The sequence below is a fragment of the Suillus clintonianus genome, assembly GCF_016758775.1.
Source record: "Suillus clintonianus strain FC179 chromosome Unknown DEU56scaffold_112, whole genome shotgun sequence".
Taxonomy (NCBI): Eukaryota; Fungi; Basidiomycota; class Agaricomycetes; order Boletales; family Suillaceae; genus Suillus; species Suillus clintonianus.
The window spans coordinates 10,777-25,198 of NW_024539336.1; the positions used below are offsets into that span (position 1 = coordinate 10,777).

A 14,422-nucleotide genomic window follows, 5' to 3' on the forward strand; every position below is an offset into this window, starting at 1 on the left:
GGGGCCAAGGTTGGCTTTTCGCCAATATCCTTCAAGTCGGTGCGGACTATGGATTGAACGTTGGTGGATCACATTGTGACTGCGTGCCACGTTCCCTCTTCGTCCTATACGCTGATCAAGTGACAACATTTTAAAAATCTCAGTTCACGGCTAGTGCTGGTTCGTCGAAATTTCGTGAGTATCCGATTCGAATGGGTTTACTCACTGCACCCCTCATCTCCTTCATCCCCTCGACTTCCATGGGTTTCCACACACGGGATGCAAGACACCTACTAGGCACTACTATCTCCCAATGAAAAGGAGCTGGAACTTGGAAGTTCTAGTAATAATTTCTTGGTTTGTGGAGACAGGTGTTTTTCCAGGACAACGGTTTCATCGCCTCCCTCAAATCAGTCTGCCAGAGCGACAGAATTTGATGGACGAGCAAAGTTCTTGATTGACCAAGCAAATGCGAACTGTCACCCACGGTTAACGATGATACAAATCCAGAACACAAATATGGTAAGCGCCCCTCCCGCTGTGAGCAGCAATACTGAATGTTATCAATCGCACTCGCGAACTCCTCGAAAGCCAGACTCCTTCTGCCTCCCGAAAATACAGCTTGTTTCTTCCATTACGCGTGGAGCAGCGCTTAGCTCTATCATCTGCATTCGAAACTCGAGATATCTAAGCTCCCGGGAGACCTCAAGACCTTCGTTTCGGAGATCGCAGACCGCCCCACGCCCAGTCCTTGGGCTGCCAATGGTGGTCATAATGCCTGACATGGACCCCTGTGAGGATCACTTCAAGCAGGCTCAGCCGACGCACAGTCTCGACGTTATAGTACACATGTGAGGCAGGCATAATAAGAGATGACTATGGGACTCGGTCAGTTGCAGTTCGCTGGTTTTTTCATTCGGAGTACTCACAGAAATCACAGAGACGGACGGGCGAGGTTGAAGTTCGAGTCTTTCGATAACCAGTATCTATACCCAAGCCCCGGTGGATTTGTGAAGCGAGCAGCCCCGAAATGTGGCTACGAACATAACATACCCATTGTGCTCGAAGAGAGTATGGTGTGCGCTTAGGCCCTTTGGATGGTTCATCGATCGTCTTTCCGAGCCACACCCGACACATAGCCTGGTCTTCCTTTGTCAGACCATATGAGAAAAGAGACAGTCGTTCCTTCTATATTATGCGCCCCCATCAGCAATTACGCAAGTATCCAGCTCCATCATCAATCCATTCAGAGGTTCTGCGCATATCTTTGACGTAAGAATACCCTTACAAGCAGTCTTGCGAGAACTAACCAGAGGCCTGGTACGTCACCGCATTATCAGATCGCATTCAGATGATGTCTGGGAAAGATCATCAATGGCTACGCCGAAGTAGACATTGATTCAGGCATTCCTGGCACCAGTTTGTCTCTTGATCGTTTAATGTTCCAAATGTCATTCTGACCCTTGCACAGCCTGTCCCCATCACGATGGTCCGTTCTCTGACATTACACGGTGTACCAAGGTGGTCCTCCGTGGGAGTGCCAGGGGTCCAGACTCGTAGTTGGTCCTCGATAGAGCCGCCTCCTGCCTGAGAGGTTTGGTCTTCGGGTTTCCATTGCAGCCCTCGCCCGGTCCAACGGCTAAGATATAGTGAAGTCCTGCAGTTTGTCCGTGTTTATCGATAACTTCACGATCATCAATGGAACGTTTCATCACGACCAAATTGTTTTGGTGTTCAAACATTCCGTGGATTGTATGTTATTTCAGATCTAAAAATGTAAGTTACTTTGCGTCGAACAAGGGCTTCTCACACTAATATCCCATTTCCACTTGCTGTGCGTCGTGATTAGAGAAACGGTCGCTGCCCAGCCTAATCACTATAAAAGCGCTGGATGGTGGTATGTTTCCATGAACTCCATACGCCCCATTCCGATATGACCTACTACGTCTCAAATGATCCCGCTTTTTTACCTCTCATCATTAGTGCTCGTGTTTCTAACTATTTTATAGGTTCGTAGAGAGCGAGTAGGATGACAATGTCGATGTCTCACTATCATTGACTGTGGTTTCACAGTTGCATCCTTCGCTGCGGTGGTATATGATTGGGGTGAGCGAAATAATACTTTACGATGGGATCATTGATATATATTGGTATTCAAGCATTGTCTATTGCACAAGAGGTGAGTTGATGTCATGACCTGCGCAGCCATCTCACTAAGAATGTTGTAACAGTTCGAACTGATCTGGGTGAGCAAAGTCCTCTATCAGAAACAAACAGGATAATGTGGTTGATTCGGGGCAGAGGCAACGCTGGTCCTTCATGACCGTTCTTTATGTTTGTGTACGTTACTATGTTGTCGCAGTTGACATGTTATGCTGACTTCAACATATGCTAGGTGCGCTACATTGGAATACTATATTCTTTGTATGTTTGCGATGCTAACAAGTTGACGCTGCGTTGTACTAATAAACTATATCTCACAATCAGCAACTACATACTATGTACGTATTCCCGAATACACCGTGTTCATTGATTCTGACTGGCAGCATGTTGCATGCAGGGTCTCTCCCAGCCCCGATGACAGACATAGTGAGTATTCCGCACCCGTGCTTGTCATTTCCATTCCCAACTACTAACTGCGCTCCTAAACAGGGGTGAGTGACAATCTCGGACCGCTTGATGGTTCTACATGACTGCAACAGCTGTGAGTTCATTTGAAGCACCGAGTCCATCAATGCACATCTGTAACTGGGCTTTTCAGGCAATATAATTTATTTCATACGGAAATTTACGCCTGTCATCATCGATGCCATGTTAGGCGGTGAGCTCACCTGCGGTATCGTACTGATACTGGTTTGACTGAAATATCATGCAAGTCATCTTGATGACCCGGATACATGCCATGTATGGGAGATCCAACAAGATGCTCATTTTTCTTGCTGTACTATTGCTGGTTTCCACGATCGCCACCGGAGTTGTGGGGGTAATCGGAAACCTGGGGTTTTCAGGCGGTAAGCTTGAATTATCAATGAAGGTCTTGAGCACACGTGATTCATGGACAAATACCAGGGGAGGCCATCCTTTCCGGTTACTCTACCTGTGTTTTCGAACTGGACACAGACGCGTTGGATCTAAATGTAGACATGGCGATACCCACCGCTATATGGGAGATCATTGTCTTTTTTCTTGCAGTCTGGATTGTCATCAAACACCTCCGTGAACTGCGGCAGTCGCAAATAGGATCGACCATTGGGGACTGTTTCATGGTGTTGATAAAAAGTCACGCGTTGTACTTTCTAGCGTGAGCTCGGTGATTTGGATGTTGTTATCTTGTTTCGCTGAAGTTCTGCATGTGCTAGCTTCGTTGTCGTGGCTTATTTCATTCTAGGTGGACTGTCTCCAAAGATCATGGTGCGCTGACCTGCAACTGGCATCTGTATCTTGCCAGTCCTCATCATGTTTACAGTACTCAAATACTTCGGGAGTTGGTGTGTATAACGGCATTTTCGACATTGCCATGGGATTGCAGATGTGTGTGCTAGGACCACGTCTGATCCTCGGCGTTCGTGAATATAACGCTAAGCTCGTGGCCAGGTCCGACGGGGGAACATATGTGGCGTCCCTTGCTTTCCGGCCTGGTGGAGAAACGTCGACTGGCGGAGATGTGTAGCACCGGAAACCATCCGTGTGATCAACCCCGGGTACTGGGCGGGGAGTACTACTGTATACATATATTTGATTTTGAGTTCCGTTGTGGTATTCAAGTGTAGGTGATTTGAAGGATATAAGAACTTCGTCCCGGTATTTATTTGGCGTTCCGGAGGATAGAATCACATCTGCCAGGCAATGTTATGTTAGCATCAGTGCTCCTGGAACTAGCTGTCAACCTATGCATGCACGGAGCCTACCAATCTATGCAGCCAGTCGGTGAAAATCAATTTAGAACTTCTTTTAAAAGATGACAAGTATTGGGATGATATGACGACGTTTCGTTTACGATGTGTCTATGAGTGAGCATGGATGCTTGTCATCAGCTTCAGAATGCAGAGGAAGACGACGCCCAGCGGAGGGATGAAGCTGATGCACGCAGGCGCTTTAATCATGGATTCGTCAGATTTGAAGTCCTCTGGCATCTCAGAGTCCCGGAAGTCGCGGGCATAGCGCCATACTTCCTTGTTGTTGTCGTGGCGATTAAAGATGATGTAGCTGTGATCATATTCGCAGTGACCGTAATCGTCTACATGAGCCTGTTGATCGGAACGATTCAGGATGGGGTGAACGGGTATATGGGTCAACTTACGGTCGCCCAAAGTATGCAATCAGGGTTATAATCGGTCATGGAGAGGCTTCCAGTGATCCAGCTCTCTTGGGACGGACGGAGCCTTGCCCCTCTCGATCAGATGGCTGCGTTGCAGTACACTGCTTGGACGTTGTCGGTGATCAGACCATGTGAATCCATGGACACGAGCCAGTCATTGCGGAGAGATTGCAATGAGAGATGGATGATATGTGGAGAGCAATCTCTGTAGGCAGCTCGTGTATGTAGCACGAGTCGTTGACTACTAATATTGTTGATTACATAAGTAGAAGCTCGCGGAGTTGTAATATCGATATGCTTATCACGGCCAATCGAAAAAATCATAGAATCTATGTCTAAAAATAGGGTTATAGCCCTTATGTCAGTCTGATCTCCATGCATCAACTTTCGTCGCGTGTATTATACATAAATATTTAATACAATTTTGATAGATTCACAGGCTGACATAATGTCAGTGATGTCAGAGTGTGATAGCGATACTGGTAGGGTATAAATCTGGCAGCTGTTTTCGGGTGCACATTATGTACGGAGACCTAGTACCGGAATTATGTTGGTTGACAACATAGATCATATACTGAGACTTAGACATTGGTAGTATACTGGTTGACAACATAAATCATATACTGAGACCTAGACATTGATAATATACTGGTCCTAGACATTGGTAATATACTGGTGGACCGATGTACAAGCTATATACTTCCGACATATGTATGACACTTGAGCATATGTAGAGTGTATACTTGTTAACATCCTGTATTGGTACCGCCTGAATACTTTTCATGCCGATTTTCCACCGTCGAGACATCATGGAAAGCATGACAAATGTATTATTTTTGTATCAAAAATTACAGGTATGATTAGGACGAGGGATGCAGTGCAGGGGTGGCAAAAATGACAGGTATGATTAAAATGAAGGATGCAGGAGCAGCGAAAATGACGGGTATGATTAAAATGAGGTATGGAGTGCAGGAGTGGCGAAAATGAATGGAAATATGTAAAATCTTAGGTGTTCCAAATGAGTTCGGTTTGAATAGCAGTCTGCCAACGAGGATTCGTCTTCGAAATCAACTTCGAGAGCTTCTTGCCACCAGGAAACTCGGCGAGATCAGCTTGGAAGATTTCAATGAACAACCTAACCGAAAATCAGTTTCTATAATTGCGTGAGCCAACAAATACGTACTTCTGCAACTCCTTATCTTGCTGGGCGGGGATTGAGGAGGATTCCTTGGACATTTGGCGCATGGTTAAGAGCGAGTGGTCAACAAAGTTCCAGAATCTGATGGTATTGTTGTACCGCGCCGGAATACCTTCAACCAATCTGAATCCGGAGTCCAGTGGGTCATCTCATAAGACTGCAGCATTGTCAACATTGTTCCCAGACCCATTCAACTCCTCATCCTCTCCGTTAGCATCCCCATCACCACTTTGATCCTCAAACTCTTCATTATCCATGTCGGCACCATTCTCATTCCTCCTAGCACTGGGCGCATGATCGTCGTTTGCTGAGGTTCCTGGGGAGGCCTGATTGTTGGACCCAGGCATGTGATTATTGTCAAATAAGTCATTCTCAAGCTGTTCGATGTTGACACCAAGTTCGCATTCAACTTTTCGCCGCATATCCTGCTTGAGCGACGGAATAAGGTAAGGGGAAAATAATTCTTTGATGGAAGCACTTTTGTAGTCGCTGATGCTGATGATAAAAATTCGCAGAAGACACCGCTGTCCCCGTACAAATGAGTGTTAATGTTGATAGAGAGATACATGTGGTATCACTTACAAGTAGCGCGATTCTGTTCCAATGTGTAGAATCAACTTCCATGCCAGACCTGCTGCATGCAAGCGCCCTGGTCACATCGGCGACACTTGTATGCTTGACAACTGACGTGGTGAGCTACATAGCAATAATCATGATTGAGGTTGCGTCAAAAAAAGTAGCGAGACTCACGGCGGTCTTGATGACGCTACAAATACCGGTAAGTAGCTTTGTGACTGATTTGCCCAGCTGAGCTCTGACTTCGACATCCTCGAGCATTCCAGGGGGGATTTTGAAGACATCACAATGACTGGTAATGAAATCCTGAAATCATTTAGCAGTGTTGACTCAGAACAGCGGACATCAGAGCCAGACCATTATATGAAGCTGGGTGTCAGTGACATATGCTGTGATGTTTGGCGACAGCATGCATGCAAACAAACGGTTGTATAGCCCATTCTTCCGGTCCAAGTTAGTCTAGAATAACACAGAATGCAAAGTACCATCGTTACCTCAAAGTCCTTTGATTCCAAGGCATCCTTCAATTCCTGCAATCTCTTTGCCTTGTTTACCTCGTAAAGTTTGATGAGGGTAATCTTCAGGTCTATGAGCATATAAAACATGTCGCCAGACTGCATCAAGTCCGAGTCAGCAAACACAGCAACCCAACAGCTCGATGAAAACTTATTACATCAATGAAACGCATGACTTCTCCGGTTGGAACCTCGTTGTCTTCACACAGCTTCTTGGCATAGATCTTGAAGTGTTTCGTCCGCTGGGGTGTGAGCTTGGTAGGATCCCCATGGTGGGAAGTTCTGCTGTTCCTGCGTTGACGAACTGCTGTGCTGATTGGCTCATCCAACGATGACGTTGGACTAGTGGGGGGCACGACTTCAAATTCAGGTATCACTGGGCCGTCACCACAGTGAGAACTTTGGGGACAGGAAGCACCTGTGAAGTACATCGTCAAGTCAAATTAGAGCTTATATGTGAGGACCTACTTCCATATCCTCCAACAGACAGATGGTTGGATGAGCTGCCGCTGCTCCGGTCAGGCGTAGTGCTTCTGTTCAGACTTCCCGTGGATCTTTCCGGTGAAACTCCTGTGTTTGACCATGGCCTCAGCGATTGGCTTGCTTGTGAAGGTGATCTTGAATGTTGGCTACCACCAGAAGGCTGGCGCAGACGATAACCACGTTGGAACATTGTCGCAAATGCCAGAGGTCGCGGTGGCTGCGGCCCTCAGGCTTGCATGAGGTTGGATATTAATAGTATCCGTGATACTCCGAAGTTGACTGAACCGAACAAAAAATTCAGGCCTCCTGAATGTCCTCTGGGCAGGAGCAGAACATCATACAGTAGTATTGGTATGTTGGTATGTAAGGTGCCCATAGTTGTAATGAAGTACATATTAATTGTGCTGTCCAACAACGCTGCCACAACTTCCAGCAACGAGGATGCTGTTGACATTGGAGGAAGAACCTCAAAGATAAGCACACGAACCTTGTCGAAGGAGAGCCTGGAACACTGGAGGAAGAATTTCAAGGATAAGCATGCGATTTTGTCGAAGGAGAACCTTGAATGCTGGAGGAAGACAAGCATGCGAACCTTGTTGAAGAAGAATGCTCTCCAGCGTCTTGCAAGAACGGGGAGTTAGGGTGATTCTGTCTAGTACTGTCTGCTGGGCTGCTCATGATGTGGAGCCTGAGAGTGTCAGATGTGTGAGGTCATCACTGGCGCGGAAGGTTGCAAGGGAAGCTGCTGTGCATATGACAATTGTCCTGAATGATGTGGGTGAAGAGGGGGAGCGTGCAAGGGATTTGGAAGAGCCAACCCCAAAGAGTGCCGATATGGTGGGGCAACATATTGCCCAGCATACATTGGCGGTACCATGGAAGGTGGGTTCAATGGCCAGGGATGAGAAGGGAGAGGTCTGGGTGGACCGGGCGTGGGAGATGATTGCCACATCATGACCATTGGGGGTGGCTGCAATGGGTGATGCGAAGGGGGAGCTCTATATGGAGGCATGGGGGATTGCTGCAACTGTGAAGGTACAGTAGCAGGTGGATGTAGCGATGGGAGACGAGAAGGCATGGGTGCTGGGAGATGGGAACTTGAAGATGCAGCTGCCTGCATGATTGTGGGTTGTCGTGGATTGGCGGGCGGTCGAGGTGCCTTCTCTTTTGCTTTCTGTGTTTTATTCGATTTTCTTGCTGCTGGGCAGTCGAACACCGCAGGAATCCCAGCTATGTCATTGTGCAATGCACTCAAAGACTCGGTATGTGGTGTTTTGCCTGATTTCTTGCTTGCTTTCTTCTCCCGGATTTGACGAGCTGCCGCTAAATGAATGTCTGCTGTATTATCGACCCTCAATGGTGTCTCGCGAAGTGACTGAGGAATGACAGATTGAATCTGGGCGTAATTGTGAATCAAATAAGCATTGAGCAAGTAAAATGGCGAGGATTTGTGCTGAATGATGGACTTCATACGTGCAGTCTCGGTTCGCTCTTGACGAATGTGACATTGACTAATGCCTGTGCACTGTGATTTAACACAGTCGTGTTGGACGTTTACTATACAAACAATTTCCTAGATTCACCGCATGAGCATGTCAATAAACTCGATTGAAGGTTCATGTTCAAACTTACTTGTGGACCAATAACAACCTCATGGTCCGTGAGCTCGAGTGTGGGGATGTGAAGGAGGGGATGTAATGCAGGTCCGAAAGCAAATTTTTGAATGGTGACATGCCACACGACTTTGTGAGAGTCAGTGAAACTTCGGCTTCAAGATGAGAATACTTGGTGCGCATTTTGCTGTTACATTGAGAAAATCATCGATTGTCCGGGTAAGCTTCGCCTGTAATTCAATCAGCATTGGTGCAGCAGTGTCAGTGTGCGATCATACCAAGTATAGATCAGTATCATCTATCTCCGTGTGCCAAACATATACGACGAGCTCACCGATACTCGTTCACCCATCAAGTACTGTTCTTGGTATAAGAATAACACAAGGGTATTCACGTGGATCTGTGTGATACAGATACTCTCAGTCGTTGCGCGTGGAATGCAAATGTCTTTGGTATATTTACCTGTGTGATACAGATACTCTATGTAGCATTAGTTAGGGTAAATATACGAGTCGAATAAAGTCCCTTACCTCAGTCGTTGCACGTGGAATGCAAATGTCTGAGGTACGAGCACGAAAATCGCATGAACTAAATAAATGCGAGTGCTCTTGTACGAGCGCATAAGTAAGTGAGACAAAACACAATAGAACATGTCAGAACAAGAGCGTGAATCAGGTACACATATGTCATTGGACAATAAGAAAGAAAACGACTAAGACAGATAACATTACACTTCGGCTGCGAGCGTGCTTGCGTATTCCAACACTTGGTAGTAAATCTTGAATGAGAAATGGCATGACTTGCGCCAGACTTTTAAAGTGCTTCCCTATCAGCCCGCCCTTGTAATGGCAGATATACTCAGTGTCGAGACAAGGAGCATTAAGCCCATCCTTCTTGATGGAGTCGAGATGCATTTGAAAAACGTCCAAGAGCTTTGCCTTTTCGAGGAGGTACACCGATTGACCCCAAAAGTATTTCACGACCCCCAGTAGCACCGTATGTAAAATCTCTGTTGGCCTGTCCTGGTGAACGTCAAATCCTAATGAAAGGTCAATGTGCGACTGAAAATGCGGGCATGAACCTTACCTTCAACGCCCAATAATGGGTTTATTGCGCCCTCGATCGTGCTCCCTTGCAGGAGGTCTCCCAGTTGCTTCTCTAGAATAGCCTTGACTTCGCACTCTGGTTTTGCCTGAACACCAGCGCCTCGTTTGTGTAGCTTTTTCCCGAGCTCAACAACTGTGTCAAGAATGTAAGCAGTTCTCGTGTCCTTCACACCTGATGAAGCGACAGATTTCTTAATATTCTCTGATGCACCTGAACAGAGTGCAGAAGCAAATTGTGCGTGGATCTCTTCCACTGTTCCTGTGGGAGTGCGAGGCTTTCCTGGCTGCTCAGAAAGTCAGTCAATATGGTGATGGATAGTGCAAGAATATGCTACATACCACGAAGATGCTCTTGTAGCCCTCATCTGACTCTTTATACTCCTTGGTTCCGCCGACTTCGCATGTCCTACAGAAGAAGTTGCAATGCAGCCCTGCGTGGCTGCATTCTTCGGCATGCATTGGGTTGTCGCCACCAAGAAACAGACCGTATAGCTCCAGCATAACCTCTTCTTCGTGCTTGCAGTCCCAACTGAAGACCCCCGATTCCGTAGCTTTTCTAGGATCACTAGCATCACGTTTCACCGTAGTAGCAAATTATAAGTATCACGTACCTGATTGAATCTTGCATGGCGCTCATCATTTCCATTCGGGCTGTGTGAGGAGAAGACGTGACAAACCGAATACAAAACTCTTTCTCGAGCATTTCACGAGGCAGATTCGCATTAGACATATATATTGCATGATGCTTGTTCCACTGCTTGGATATGTTTCCGGATATGTCGTCCATGAATATTATGAGAGGGACTGAGTACACCATACGTCCTTGAGATTTTGTGCGCAATGGATTTGGTACCAGTTTCGCGTATTTGTTTGACGACTCTGTCAGCCCGCAAGCGAGTTCATCGTCATTGGCAGATATTTCCCTGAATGACCTTCGAAAGTTAGATGTCGGGATCATTTCCTGCTCGTCACTGACAATAAACCCATCCTAAGTCTATCAGCAAAATTGAAAGTATGCACAGAACACTGGTATCACCTGTGTTCGTTGTACAGCACGGCCAAGTGCATGTAGCTGCTTGTCCACGCTATCATTCATTGATGTGTACGATGCAAGAAAGAAACGCTCGGGTATCAAGTAGTCTCCCGACACGTCCTGCAAGAGCTCATTCATGAAGTATATCTCCCCGTCAACTTTAGCGGCGGGGGGCGAAGGGAGTTCGAACATCATTTTGTCTCCATTGAACACCTGGGACATTCCCTTGTCCCCGTCCTCAGGGTAATCCTGCATCGCGAACCGCGTGAGGGGGTTTGCATAGTCCTAAACGAGAACATTTGAAGTCAGTGTTGAGAGAAGTGTTCATGTGTGAGATTCTGCGTACCTTGGCAACTGCTTTTCCAACATCGTTAAGATAAAATATATTGCCCGAAGGTGCAGTGATCTTTTCCGTTGGATTGCCAACAAGTGTTCGAACAGACTCCTGGACTCGATTCAATGCATATAGCGAAGGGACATCACGAGCGCCAATCTCTCTTGCCCAAGATAGTACTGCCTTTTTCTGCGCCTCGGAGAATGGGAGCCTTGGAGAACTAAATAGCAAGGCGGTAATATAATGCTTAAATGATAAGTTAGCAGTGAAAACGCACGAAGATAATGAAACATACGGCTTTTGTTGGCCAAGGATACGCTGGATTGTCAGGCGCAACTGGACGGTTCAGATTTACATCACACGAGGTGGTCAGCGGACAGTCGTCTAATGATGTAAATACGTCTCCTGCAGGGAACGAAACAATATCTCACCTAGAAGTTCGATCCCAAAGTTTGAGTCCGTCTCATCATCAAGGCTGGTCTCTTCACTCGCTGGGGCGAGCAGCATGGAAAATATTTGTTCCCCCGAAGCAAGGGCAGACTGCAACTCCTCGTACAAATCACATGTCTCGTTGACTTGGTAGAAAGGACTGCTGGAGATTGCGTTCCAGAGATCAGCGACTGGTACTACTTCATGGTCTGGTCCATGTGGCTCTGGGATATAGACAGCATCATCGACGTCCATCGCACTCGAGGAAACATCGTTGTGTCCGTCGTTTTTGTCGCTTTCGTCGTCGACAGGTGAAGGTAAATGTTCTGCTTCATGATGGTGCCGTTGCCGTTGTTGTTGACGTTGGGAAGTCGAGCGCGTTGAAGTCCAGACCTTGGCATGATGCTGATGTACGCCAGTGCCAACATGCTTCAATGCATGTTTAGGATGCATTGTGCGCAAAGTATTATCACGCTTCGGACACACATTGCACACAACCTGAGATGCTCCACAAAACTGCAAGACTGCATTAAACATCAGTAAACGCTATTCATGTTGAGTGTAAGACTTACTTATACTGTCAATAGCATGCAGTGCAGCTGGCATGATACCGATTGTCAAGTGATTACAGTGTGATCGCTGATTGGAGACTTGACGATTTGAAAGCGACTCTTTCAGATCATGTGATTCCTTGGGAGAATTTTGAGGCAAAGTCTGAAATTCTGAATTGAAGGGATTTTGAAGTCTTGGTCGGAATTTGGTACTGTGCATGGAATGCGTGAAAAAAATCAGCGAAAGAGAGAAGAAAACAATAAGAGCACAATACCCCAACAACTAAAAAGTAGCAAAAGATTTTAGAAGGGAACAGGTTCACTGCGCCTGAAAATGGAGGGGCGGCAGTTAAGATAGAATAGAGGAGAGGCGGAGGAGCAGATGATATGTAGAAAGGGAATATGTTAGACTTGTGAGTGCATAGAATAGAGGAGAAGCGGAGGAGCAGATGATATGTAGAAAGGGAGTATGTTAGACTCCTGAGTGCATAGAATAGAGGAAAGGCGGAGGAGCAGATGATATGTAGAAAGGGAATATGTTAGACTCCTGAGTGCATATAATATAGAAGAGGCGGAGGAGCAGATGATATGTAGAAAGGGAATGTGATAAGAAATCCGCTCCTGAGTGTTAAGCAGAGGGAGGGTGGCAAAGAAACAGGCAGAGGGTGATAATGGGGAGCGGAAGTCTGTAAAGGGAGAAAATGTCAAGCCAGGCTCAAAATAATGAAGAATATAATAGGGGTAGTGGAAAGGCAGATGATAGAGCGCCGAGGCGGGAGCAACAAAGATAAGGCAAGATGTCAATGATCTAAAGAATAGCAAAGGGAGTCAGCAATATATAGATCCGGGATTATGTTAAAACAACCTAGGGATCCTGCGACATACTATTCTTGCAGTCGAACAGATTGATGTAAACACAGGTCGGGGGGGAACATCGTCGAGTCTAGATAATAGATATGTGTCGAGACTTGAATCTGAGGGAAAGTGACTGCAATGAGTAGACTTTCCAACACCAGAGTCAGTGTGAGTGTTATACCTCACATTTATTATATGTCTTTCATGACTGTTTCGCCCCACAGGGAGAACATGAGGGCACAAACGTGCAAGTGTGCGGCTGTGGTGACTTATGCACGAACCGAAAAAGGGGTTACAATATAGCACGTGATTCAGATTGCTCCAAGTTCAACATCAACAGCAGCGAGGACTGGAGACACGACCATGTCAAACACAACAACTCTCCAACCTCATCATTTTTCAAGCGGGACCTTCTATCCAGATGTGCGACTTGCCGAATCAAAAGATGTAGTTCTTCAGCCTTTGTCAATCTTAGTATGGTTTTCAGGTGCAGTACCTCATCATCTCGCTCATTCGAATATTGTATGTGATATGATTTTCTTGAATAATGACCCCTTATGCTGACAAACATTCTATAGCCCATTGAAATTACTGTGTCTTTGAAAGACGAATATAAATCATTCACAGTACCGGTAATTGAGATAGCGTCTCAGCAGCATCATCACTCGAATAATGTATGTATATGCACCAAAGTTTTGCAATGAGACTAACCATAGTGCATCTGAAGTCCATGGCTTTCAGTCAATCTTGCTCTGCGACTGATAGCGACCTGGCTTTTTCCTTCCTTCCCCTGCTACCAGCATTCGATCACACAGATTCTGACCACTGGGCAGAACTCTTGGACAACATCCAATCCTGGCTCGTGAAATCTGTAGATCCGATAACGCCTGAATGGACTTGGGGTCGGGAAGTGTTCTGGTATGCATTCATCGCCACCCATCCCGACTTCCCAAGCGGAAAGTGGTCCTTCTGGGATCCTAGTATTCCCCTTGAGGGCCAATTCATTGAGGAGTGGGTGGGGAGCGGCGGCGTCATCAGGATGGCCATCGACGATGACGATGACGACGACGATGACGGCAAGCTAACCACTGTCTCTACACACGGTGATACCTTGGACTACATTTGGTCTGAATTTTCGAGGCACATCGTGCTTTTTTATCCCTATCCTTTGGTTTCTACTTCATGATTTTTCCTCCTTTGCACATTTGGGACACTTAGCACGATATATAGAGTACCACATCATATCATGTCTGCATGTTTTGTTGTTGCTGTATTTTGTCTTTAAACCAATATATATGTCCAATGACAAGCTCATAATCATGTTCCCTCGTGGTTTGCAATGCGAAGCGTGACATTAGACTATACTGCAGGACAGAGCTCACAGGATGTACAGCTGCTCACAGCATTCATCTGTAAAATACTTAGAAAATAC

At 46.3% G+C, this 14,422-nt stretch overlaps 6 protein-coding genes across 6 annotated transcripts; 1 reads left to right on the top strand and 5 right to left on the bottom strand.

The window, feature by feature from the left end:
• Positions 1-3,515: 3,515 nt before the first annotated feature.
• DEU56DRAFT_983933 (uncharacterized protein) lies at positions 3,516-4,506 on the bottom strand. The gene is made up of 2 exons (XM_041359975.1): positions 4,280-4,506; positions 3,516-4,226 (listed from the first exon to the last, which is right to left on the bottom strand). The coding sequence occupies exons 1-2, from the start codon at positions 4,316-4,318 to the stop codon at positions 3,984-3,986; spliced, it is 282 nt and encodes a 93-aa protein (XP_041203417.1). The 5' UTR covers positions 4,319-4,506; the 3' UTR covers positions 3,516-3,983.
• A 796-nt stretch (positions 4,507-5,302) lies between these two features.
• Positions 5,303-7,259, bottom strand: DEU56DRAFT_917613 (uncharacterized protein; the record flags this gene model as incomplete). Its single annotated transcript, XM_041358008.1, has 9 exons — positions 5,303-5,432; positions 5,481-5,618; positions 5,682-6,019; positions 6,078-6,191; positions 6,246-6,377; positions 6,429-6,512; positions 6,566-6,685; positions 6,745-7,004; positions 7,055-7,259. 9 exons carry the CDS (start codon positions 7,257-7,259, stop codon positions 5,303-5,305), a joined length of 1,521 nt encoding a protein of 506 aa, XP_041203418.1.
• Positions 7,260-8,363: 1,104 nt separating this feature from the next.
• DEU56DRAFT_716858 (uncharacterized protein) lies at positions 8,364-8,642 on the bottom strand (the record flags this gene model as incomplete). Its single annotated transcript, XM_041347601.1, has 1 exon — positions 8,364-8,642. A coding segment is annotated over one exon (279 nt), but the record flags the coding sequence as incomplete, so codon positions are not given.
• Positions 8,643-9,208: 566 nt separating this feature from the next.
• On the bottom strand, positions 9,209-10,575 carry DEU56DRAFT_873538 (uncharacterized protein; the record flags this gene model as incomplete). The annotated part of the gene is made up of 5 exons (XM_041355863.1): positions 9,209-9,270; positions 9,449-9,721; positions 9,769-10,072; positions 10,128-10,344; positions 10,400-10,575. 5 exons carry the CDS (start codon positions 10,573-10,575, stop codon positions 9,209-9,211), a joined length of 1,032 nt encoding a protein of 343 aa, XP_041203420.1.
• A 108-nt stretch (positions 10,576-10,683) lies between these two features.
• DEU56DRAFT_697074 (uncharacterized protein) lies at positions 10,684-11,803 on the bottom strand (the record flags this gene model as incomplete). Its single annotated transcript, XM_041347246.1, has 5 exons — positions 10,684-10,776; positions 10,825-11,106; positions 11,168-11,401; positions 11,451-11,491; positions 11,572-11,803. Coding segments are annotated over 5 exons (882 nt in total), but the record flags the coding sequence as incomplete, so codon positions are not given.
• Positions 11,804-13,353: 1,550 nt separating this feature from the next.
• Positions 13,354-14,176, top strand: DEU56DRAFT_917615 (uncharacterized protein; the record flags this gene model as incomplete). The annotated part of the gene is made up of 3 exons (XM_041358009.1): positions 13,354-13,512; positions 13,569-13,664; positions 13,718-14,176. The coding sequence occupies 3 exons, from the start codon at positions 13,354-13,356 to the stop codon at positions 14,174-14,176; spliced, it is 714 nt and encodes a 237-aa protein (XP_041203422.1).
• Between the last annotated feature and the right edge of the window lie 246 nt (positions 14,177-14,422).

Coding starts and splice junctions, on each gene's coding strand:
- DEU56DRAFT_983933 (XM_041359975.1), bottom strand. CDS start 4,318: ATGACCGATTATAACCCTGATTGCATACTTTGGGCGACC. Junction 4,227..4,279: donor ATTGCATACTTTGGGCGACC/GTAAGTTGACCC, acceptor TCCGATCAACAG/GCTCATGTAGACGATTACGG.